Source organism: Stylophora pistillata, chromosome 5 (genome assembly GCF_964205215.1).
Source record: "Stylophora pistillata chromosome 5, jaStyPist1.2, whole genome shotgun sequence".
In the NCBI taxonomy this organism is placed as follows: domain Eukaryota; kingdom Metazoa; phylum Cnidaria; class Anthozoa; order Scleractinia; family Pocilloporidae; genus Stylophora; species Stylophora pistillata.
The window spans coordinates 440,888-451,049 of NC_142523.1; the positions used below are offsets into that span (position 1 = coordinate 440,888).

Sequence of the window (10,162 nt, forward strand, 5' to 3'; positions counted from 1 at the left end):
CTAAACACTCTCTGGTGAAACCTTGCCGCTATATGAAAACGCGGTCCAAACATAACGTCCTAGCTGAGGTAAATGTTGACGTGGCCGGGAAAGCAAACTTATACGAATACAAAAGAAGAGCAATTAAGCCCGCCATTTATGAATGAAGTCTATAGCTTGACATTGATAAAATAGAGCAAGGCAAAGTTCTTCTTTTATCCACTTACTTTTTCAACTCCTCTAACGTTAAATTCTAAGGCCATCCCCGTTCCTGGCATAATTGCTATTGGCTTCGCCTGAATACAAACAAAAAAAACTACAATTTGTTGTACGTGAGTTATTATAATGTGAGATGTGCATGTAAAATGCCATACTGTGAACTATTGATATTGAATGAATGAATGAACCAATGATAATGAAGGAAGGAAGGAAGGAAGGAAGGAAGGAAGGAAGGAAGGAAGGAAGGAAGGAATGAATGAATGTACTGAAGTGACTATGAGTCATCACAGCAGCCGGTCAGAGAGATTGTCCGCATTTCCCGCCACATTCAAACAGACAAACCGACCTTACATTCTAAGAGTATTGGGGAAAAGGGAAGGAAGGTGGGGGGGAGAGAATCTCAGGGGCGGCGGAGTTTTCTAATGAAAGGAGAAGGAAGAGGTCCTACTAGCTCAAAGCTACAGCATCTTAAAGGCCTTTGGAGGCGAACTATGTCGTTTTACGTTCCTTTTTCATGCCACGGGGAAGGGGGTCGCGGTGAGACGCACTAAAGGTTGCACCCCTGATAAGTAAGCACGCCATTGAGCCAAGTGATCTCAACACGAACAATGTAAGCAGATTACTTTCCGATATATTTCACAGTCATTGGTTGCTTAGTTGGTTGGATGGTTTGCTGATCACTTAATTGATCATTAATATTTTTTCTTCATCGACCTCCCCCATACCTTGTTCAAGCTGATAATAGTATCCAGTTTAATAACGATCTGCTTTCCTCTTAACGATCTCGTCTTCTCAAAGCATAAATAACTGCAACGAAAAGGTTTTAGACGAACATCAGTAAATCTGCGGGTGAAACAATAAAACGAACAATGAAAATGACGAAGCGATCTACCTTTGAGTCAGAAACAATTTTCCATGTTTAACACTGGATAAAGGTTTGTCTTTGTCCAGCAAAGCACATCTTTTACCTTCTTCCCAACCTAGACAAACGCAGAAAGAAAACAATTCATGTGTAATTGTCGAAAGAAATTCTCTGAACTGCAATTTGCGTAACTGGTAACTCCTATGTCGCAATTCATGTCCGATGCTTGAGCCCTTCATCTCACTCCTGCATAGCTGTACGTCATCTGCTCCCAGGCCCACGCCCTTATAATCAGCGCTGTAGGACGCACGTTTCTCGACCCGCGGGAAGATTTGACACACGTAGGTTTTCCGGGGGTCTGGTACTCTTAGAACTCTTGAGTTCGGTCACCCATACACCTTGATTCAAGATGCTACTGTTACAAACCCTTACGCTAAACCGGCAGAAACAACTTTGAAAAGGGGTGAGGGGCGAGGGGTGAGGGGCGATGGGCGATGGGCGATGGGCGATGTCTATGTTCTTCATCGCACTATGTGGTGGCGAATTTTTTTTTTGAGGACTGTATTACGATCGTAAATTTTTCTCAACAATTTCACAACCCGTTTTAAATTGATTAATAGTATAAAACATATGACAAGATCTTCACCTGGCAAAACGGTTTCACTTGATGGTAGCTTAAATTTCTCGGCCAAGGGATTTGAATAAGGACTGATATGGTGCTCTGATGAACTGCCACTTGGCGTTGACAAAGAAGTCGCCGAGGTAGAACGCCCTAAGTTCTGAAGAAGTTAGAGCGTTGGTAAATTACGTAAGGTGACGTGTTAGGTGGCTACTTCCGCGAATTAGCAAGAGGAAAGCACCCTTCTGCTGGGCTTCAAAGCTGGCGAGACGGGTTTACCTTCTCCTCTCTGTTCAGTCTTGCAGACCAAATTACCGGTATGTTTTAGTGCATAAAAAAATGCAAAAGACATGTTGGCCATGCTGATCCAAGTATTTCAAACTCACGCTTGGCCAACAACGCAAGTTCTTCTCGCATACCGAAAGAAAATAATTAAACTAGAGGACAACATAATCTTATACCTGCCTTTCAGATAAAAAGAAAAAAAAGATGACCAAGACAAACATGGATTTAAAGTATCCACTGATCATAAGTACCTCTTGATTGCCATTCACTACATTTTGCGACACAACCAAGTCTGCTTCAGTTGGTAGTTCTTCCCATAACTTGGCAGTACCATCATATCGCCTCTTAACCTGTTTCCAAGTAACACAGTTTCAGAAATGGTTTACAACAGAGTGTTATCACCACATTACTCCCTTTAAGTGTCAGCATTTAATTTCTCCTTACAATATCACCCCGCTAAGATCACGAGAAGAAAGGTAATAATCAACAACTAAAAGAGCTATTCATTCATTGTTCGACAAATTCTCCAGGTTAGCACCTTCAGAAATGTATAGAAAACAGTATGGAGAATATGAATTCTGATGTTAGAGTGTAATGGGTTAAAGTCTGTCTATTGTCAACTATGAAAAGGAGAAAAGGAGAAAAGAAGCATAAGGTTACCTTTGGAAAACGATGATATATAGGGTTCACAATGAACAGCTTTATTCCAAAAGATAATCCTGTACACGAAATAAACCAGCATATCAAGATAGTGAAAAGAAACGAGCTTGTGACTTAAACACAGGTAAAACCAGCTAAATCCTTGCTTTTCTCCCTACCAACAAATCAGCACAGGTCCATGTTCAAACCCTGACCGGTTTTTTCTGTGGGGGGGGGGGGGGTAGTGTTCTCAGGCAAGACACCTTACAGTAGCTCACAGTGGCTCTTGCCAACCAGGAAAAGAAATTCATACTGTACAAGTATCAACGACACCTGGCAAAATGCCAGGGGGAAGGGGAGCATGCACTTCACCAACATTCCACCAGCAACCTTCCCTTCTCACTTCAAACAAAATGAATGGAGAAAATTTTTGGCGGCTTCATCCTCCAATATCATTAAATGATATGAAAATATCAGAAACAGAAAATATGTTAACTGAAAATATGTTAACATCAGAAAATATGTTAACTGTTACACACAGTGGGGTACATGTTGAATGCAAGCCGAAATTCTATTGGCTAACTTTGCATGCTCAGTGATTGGTCGACAAACCTCTCCCCACCCTTACAAACAATCAGATCATTGAAATTACAAAAGTCTAAAATTGAGGCAGCTAATGCTTGATTTTAGCTTGGGTTCTCATTGGCTTAATTATGGACATTTCCCTTGCTTGATTGGCTGATGTGATTCCTTTGGTTTTGATTTAAAGAAACTCAAAAGAAATTAATCCTGAACAAAAAAAAAAGAAAGTTTGCAACTACTGATTAAGGAACCACACTGTGATCAAAATTCCACAAAACAGCTTGTTACCAATCAACATGAACAATGTTGGTCCTTTGAGCCCTAAAGATGCCACAAATGCGACATTAAGTACTGTAAAGAGCTTCCTTGTTGCCACAGGATGTTGCCAAGTCAATAAGCTGAAACAAAACATATATGCAGCACATATGTTACTGCTGATTCACTCACCATTTTTACCTGTTTTGAAAATGAGGCTTGTATTGATCAGACCAGTTTTGATGAATCCTACACATTTGGGTAACTAAGGTCAATTTGCAGCTAAGCTTGAATGCTGGTCACTGAGGGTGTTACTAACAAAATTAAGTTATGTATGACATAGAATCATGAATCACTTTATGTACCAACACCAATTTACTCACTTCTTCACTTTTTCCAGGGAGTTTGCCATTTTTCCAAGTGTGTTCTAAGAGAGAAATAAACTTATCTGCGATCTTGAAACTTCAAATAATGTTCAAAGCTGACAGGAAAAGATAGGAGACCGGCCAAGGTGATTGGATGGAATCATCCAATAAAACAGTTTTGGAGATACATCTAACATGTAAATTGAAGGACTGTTATAGTGCAACCATAGTGAAACTCACTTGTACTTTCCTTGCCACTTGCAAAACCAGTTGAAATTTATCTGACCAACTGTGATCTTCTGGTTGGCTTGTCTGACAAGTGTGTTGAAAAATATATGTAACTGTGATTTAGCCCACTATAGATTTACTTCACCTCTAAACCACTCCTCTTCCCCCAATAGAATATTTTTTTTTGCTAATAAAAACTAAAATTTAAGGTAGTTGTCACCTGCTAAAATTGAATAACAATTAGGCAAATGTTAAGCCCCTAACTCTAAATTTAGAGACACTCACCAGCTATTCATAATATTTTGCAATTAACCTCAGTCATGCTTCAAAAAAATCAACTAAAACTCTTTTGCATTCCACAGTGAAAAACTGAGTTACTGTCAGCTACTGTACATCACAATCCCATTGCAAACATACTTCTTCTTTTGATTTGTCCATGAATCCCAGAAATCTGGCAATGCCTCTGAAAATATAACCAATGGTCAATACAATAAATTGGTGGAAAGACAGCAAAGATTGCAAAACATACACAATTTTTTTTGGCAAGCTGGTATGAGAAAAAACAAACTTTGTCACATGTACATGTAATACTCTTATTATTACTAAATAGAGAATGATAGATAAATTATAAGTGAAACTTACTTGGCATGGAGATAATTCATAAAGAGCTTCCAGATCATAGTAAAAAGGATCAAGGAAAGAAGATATCCATACCAAACAGAATACATGTACACCTATAACATGAAAAAAAAACAACATTTCATAATCATACACAATTTCATGGTTGATTAGCTTGCTTGATCAAGACAAGGTGGAATTAGAACTTTACCACTAACCACAAATATCAAAAAAGATGCTGTTGGATTTGACCATGTTAACACCTTTCCAACAGACTTGATAAAACCTGTTATTGGTTTAATTCCAGCACCTGTGCAGAAATAAACAATATTTCAATTCATTTTCTTACCTTTGTGTGTAACTTACAAGGGAATAGAGATAATTAGTCATTCCAGGAGAGAATTACTTAATAGTAAATATATAAAATGAGTTCTTTAAAGGGTTAAATCATATTAAACACAATACAAAGCAGAACTAAAGTAAGGCAAATAAAAAATACTCATATTATTATTATTCATAATATTATTATATTAGAAATTCAAAATTGTTGAATCTTTTTAAAAAATATTTAAAGACGTATTTATTTAAAGAAGCTTTCAGTTGTTAAATATTGAATTACATTAGATCAAATTATATATATTTTTGTACTTAAACTACACTATTATACATTTTTAGATATTTTATTGACATATGTTTAGCATATCTATATTATTAGATTTTTTTCTTTTTCTATTTGTTGTTTTTTTTTTCAGTTAGATTTCTGTAACATTTTAGTTTCTGTGCTGATGAAAATGTATATTGATATTATCGCAATATAAGTTAATATTCTTAATTGTTATTCTTTTAATACTGGTTACTTACTGAATCTGTTGATGTTTTCCCTGAGCCTAAAGAAAAATTGGAGAGTTAGGGACGCTACTGGTCACACAAAAAATGTTCCATTCATCAGATGATTCTGCAACAGCAAGTCTGAAGAAGATTAACTTATTTAACCCTAACAGCAGTATACAAGTTCTCTGTACTGTTATACATTTCCTATCAAAATAGTTATCTACTCAGAGAAAGCTTCTTGAGTTTGCAATCATTTCCTTTAATCTTATGACCTAAATATTTGATTCAAGTTGAAGTTGAAGTTGAAGTTCATTTATTTCTTTTAAGCAGGTTGATTAATTGGCAGCTGTAATAGCTGATGTGGACCTGCTGTCGTAACCCACCCATCCCACCCCAGGGGAGGACATCCATCACACAGTAATCTCGTGTGTGGGAAATTAACGTCTCCTGCCCCAACCCTGCAAGAGACGGAACCTCCATTTATTCGTCCCTATCCGAGAAGACTAGAATATCTAACCATTTCTTGATGTTATAGAAAGGTAGCAAATTCTTCTCAATTATTTTAAGACCTTTGAGTGTTGGTCCGGCCGGGGCTCGAACCCTCGACCTCCCGCACTACAGTCCAGCGCTCTATCCATTGAGCTAACCGGGAGGCGGTGATACCATTGGAAGAAATTAGATGCTGGTCACTCTTATGGGTTATGAGATTAATAAACATTGGACTACCTCATATCTAAGGGTAACTTACGTCTTGATGGCCAAGGGGTCACCCTCCCCATCCTCCTCGTCAGTGTCTTCAGGTTCATCATTAACGAAATCCCACAGTCTGTCCGCCAACTAATAACCATAAAGAATACTGAGTGTAAATTAAATGTTTAGGGGTTTGCAACTCAATCCCCTATGGAAGTGGACAGGATGCCAATCCATCACAGGGTGTGCCTGAATAATGTTTGTTTTAGATTACCTCCCTGGATGGAGAGAGGCAGTCTCTAAGGGAAAATGTCTTGTCCAGAACAACATAGTGAATCTGCCAGGGCTTGAAGCTGGTCACCATAATTATAACCAACCACAGCTTCCACTAACTGTACATACAAATGAAGGTACAGTCAAACCTTGATTATCTGGACCTCGATTATCCAGATTTTTTCCTCTGGTCCCAATTTTTTCATGAATATTTATTAGTCATGATCAAGATCCGTAGCCACATTCTTTTTAAAAGTACAGCATTGAAAAATGAAGTAAAGGTGATGGTCTTTTTTAAGACAAATTACTGCAGACTTACTTCAACATTTTGGGCTGATATAAAAACATTTTTCATTAATTTTGATTGTTAATACACACGTGTACATGTAGAGGTATTCATGTAGGACAGTGAAGATGTAGACCATATCTTTTTCATTTAACGATTTGTAAATGTTCTGTTTCAGGATTAAATGTCGCTTTCTTGATTTAATCAGTTTTTGTTCCTCATTAATATTCATATTCTCGATTATTTGGACCCTTGATTATCTGGACTATTTCGTCTAGTCCCAATGAGTCCCGAAAACTGATGTTCAACTGTAGCAAGAAAGACTAAAGGAAATAGCAAAGTAGTAAAAGAACACAAACAGTAGGTCATCAGTTGAGAGAAGGAAGTTTATTTATTTACTTTATTTACAAGATTTGCCGATAGGCAGGGACACCGCAACAGCTTCTCTGCCAATCACTGCGGGCCCAGTAACCCACCCGTCCCACCCCAGATCCATCACACAGTAATCTCGTGCGTGGGAAATTAACATCTCCTACCCCTAACCCTGCAGGAGACGGGACCTCCATTTATTCGTCCCTATCCGAGAAGACTAGAATATCTAACCGTTTCTTGATATTATAGAAAGGTAGCATATTCTTCTCAATTATTTAAGACCTTAGCTTGAGTGTTGGTCCAGCCGGGGCTTGAACCCTCGACCTCCCGCACAATAGCTAGTCCAGCGCTCTATCCATTGGGCTAACCGGGAGGCGGTCAGTTAGAAGGGAAAGTTAGAAAGTTAGAAAGTTAGAAAGGAAGGTAATGATATTATGTGCAGCCTCTCCTACTATCAAAGCTGCTATAGAAATAACGGACAGAATTGTGATAATCGTCTCACCATGTCAACTGCTTTTGCTTTCCAGATTTCCAGTTTTGTTTTGACATGCTGCACTCTGTGGCTTTCTCTGTCAACTTTTAAAAAGGGAAAAAATGATTCATACATGTACATGAATATGTCACTTGAAATCTAGGACTTTATTAAAAAAAAAAAAAACAAGACTGAATGTTTGGCACAAACTCACACACACACACACACACACACACACACACACACACACACACACACACACACACACACACACACACACACACACACACCAAAAACTTCAAAATATTGATGGGTGAGTTCTTATGACATAAGAATGGTCTCCTTACCAGATTCAAGAGCTGCCTGTTCCTCTAGCTGATCTCTTGTTTGACTACCACCAAGCATTTCATATGTTTCCTGATTTTCTTCTGGTTGAGTTCCATGTCTGCCATTTGTGACATGCAATGAGGAATGTGGCTCATCCTCTCTTCCAAGATGCACCCAGTCATCACCACGGTCTCCTTCTGAGTCGACAGTTCCCTGATAACCACTCCTTGATCTTGGATCGATTCTACTTGCATTTTTCCTTTCAATTGAAATTTTGGTGTTACAATTAAAATAATAATAGGATACCAGGAACTAATATTATTCCAGACTACTGCGTAAGTTTCATATGCATGAAACGAACTTCTCAATCTCTTACCTATGTAGTTTTGAACTGGATGATTTCTGTTTTTGTTTAAGCTTCTCTCTTAGTTCATTATTTTTTGCTCTTTCTTCTTGGATTTCCTTTTGAAGTTTGTGAATATCCACGGCCTTCAGCTTTTCCACTTGTGCACCTGAAGTGATACAAAGACCAAAATTACTTGTTTCATTGACAATATTTATTTGGGGTGTAATTATTTATGACAATTAAGCTTCAAAAAGATGTTACATAGTTAATGCCCTATAATGAAACCATTTGAATTTCATGAGAGGCTGGAGGATATATTTTACAGCAAAATGCTGACCAAAAATGAAAAGACTAAAAAAATATAATTTTGCGATCTGTGGTTCTAACAATTGATACAATTTAAGAAAGAAATCTCTTTTCCTCTTGAATTCTTTGCAAAATGGAAAAGTTAATAGATGCATAGAAAGGAGTCATTCATCCACTGAAGATAATTATATTTTCCCATTGTTTTAGATAAAATAAATCTATTTTTCTAAATGAGAAGTGGAAAGGGGTGTGAAAAAATCAAGGAGCTTCAGCTGCTGTTTTTTTTTAAATCAGAGCTATCAGTTAGCTCAATGGATAAAGTGCTGGACTGTTGTGTGGGAGGTTGAGTGTTCGAGCCCCAGCCGGACCAACACTCAAGGCCTAAATCGAGAAGAATATGCTACCTTAATTGAGAAGAATATGCTATCTTTCTATAACATCAAGAAATGGTTAGATATTCTTCTCGGATTGGGATGAATAAATGGAGGTCCTGTCTCCTGCAGGGTTAGGGGTAGGAGACGTTAATTTCCCACACACGAGATTACTGTGTGATGGATGTCCTCCCCTGGGTGGGATGGGTTGGTTTCCACATTTGCATTCAAACAAGCTCATGTGCGATATGTGGTTAAATAACATTACTTACTTATGAAAGAGTGAAAAATTGAGTCTAGCATCCTGACCTCAGTCAACGCTCAAAGGATAGATGACCTTATCCATCAAATAAATATCTGTCTGCTTGATAGCAAGGTATCTTCAACACTTACCTATTTATCTGTTAGATAGCTGGCGTTATCTGCTATTTGAACAACTGGGCCCAGCTCTTTGTACACCAGCCTCCGTGTCTACAAACCCCCTTGTTAGCAGTCTCTCCCCCCCCCAGGTAGTGGCTTCCCCCTCCCTCTCCTTCCCCCGTTCTTATTCCCACCTTTTGCACAGGCAGGCCTTTCTCTCTGAGATTTAATTCTAACATTTAACTGAACTATCATCCTTTATCTGTAATCTTTTACTTACTCATGTCCTGATAATCGATCATGGTGTTAAGAAGCTGTTCTTGCAGTTGAGCAAGCTGGGTTTCATATATCTCTCTTTCTGAGCTTGAAAATTCCCCCCCTCTATTGTGAGTAACCCTTTGATCACAGTCCACCTTGCCAACATGAAGCTCGTGTGACGTACAAGGTTTCGTAGAGCCATCTTCTTCATTCAAGCTTTCCTTATCGGAGCTGCTACTGTGGGTGGATTCGTGAAAATCGTGGTTGAAATCTGTGGTTAGAACCTCGTCATTTGTATTGTAATCAACTGCCTCCGCGACAAGTGCGTTTAAATTTTCACGATGATCACCATTCGAATTTTTAGCATCTTCGTGACCTACATCGCGGTGAAAGAAGAAGTGCGGTCTTCCATGAGAACTCTTTCCTTGATTCTCATCTTTAGTCGAATCAGCTGCTTGCTTTCCACGAAAAGCAGATCGAAGCATACTTTAAGTTTACTGATTTCTTTCACAATACGTCACTTATTTGTTTTGTTCATAACAGAATCTACTGAGTGGGGGGGGGGGGGGGGTGTATGATAAAGAGGTAAAGCCTCATCAATTCTATCTTCCTGACTTAA

At 38.4% G+C, this 10,162-nt stretch overlaps 1 protein-coding gene across 2 annotated transcripts in view; it reads right to left on the minus strand.

Annotated features, from left to right (window-relative positions):
• Positions 1-10,079, minus strand: part of LOC111338892 (GRAM domain-containing protein 4) — an 11,207-nt gene extending 1,128 nt beyond the window's left edge. The window contains exons 1-18 of one of the 2 annotated variants that reach the window (XM_088761569.1): positions 9,566-10,076; positions 8,279-8,414; positions 7,923-8,161; positions 7,606-7,679; positions 6,231-6,319; positions 5,513-5,538; positions 4,870-4,961; positions 4,676-4,767; positions 4,451-4,496; positions 4,046-4,117; positions 3,824-3,867; positions 3,474-3,583; positions 2,625-2,683; positions 2,216-2,314; positions 1,707-1,839; positions 1,091-1,178; positions 924-1,005; positions 207-275 (exon numbers count right to left, since the gene is read on the minus strand). In XM_088761569.1, the coding sequence (XP_088617695.1) occupies positions 207-275; positions 924-1,005; positions 1,091-1,178; positions 1,707-1,839; positions 2,216-2,314; positions 2,625-2,683; positions 3,474-3,583; positions 3,824-3,867; positions 4,046-4,117; positions 4,451-4,496; positions 4,676-4,767; positions 4,870-4,961; positions 5,513-5,538; positions 6,231-6,319; positions 7,606-7,679; positions 7,923-8,161; positions 8,279-8,414; positions 9,566-10,028 (2,013 nt within the window). In that variant the 5' untranslated portion in view covers positions 10,029-10,076. The other variant, XM_088761571.1, reaches the window with a different exon arrangement.
• Between the last annotated feature and the right edge of the window lie 83 nt (positions 10,080-10,162).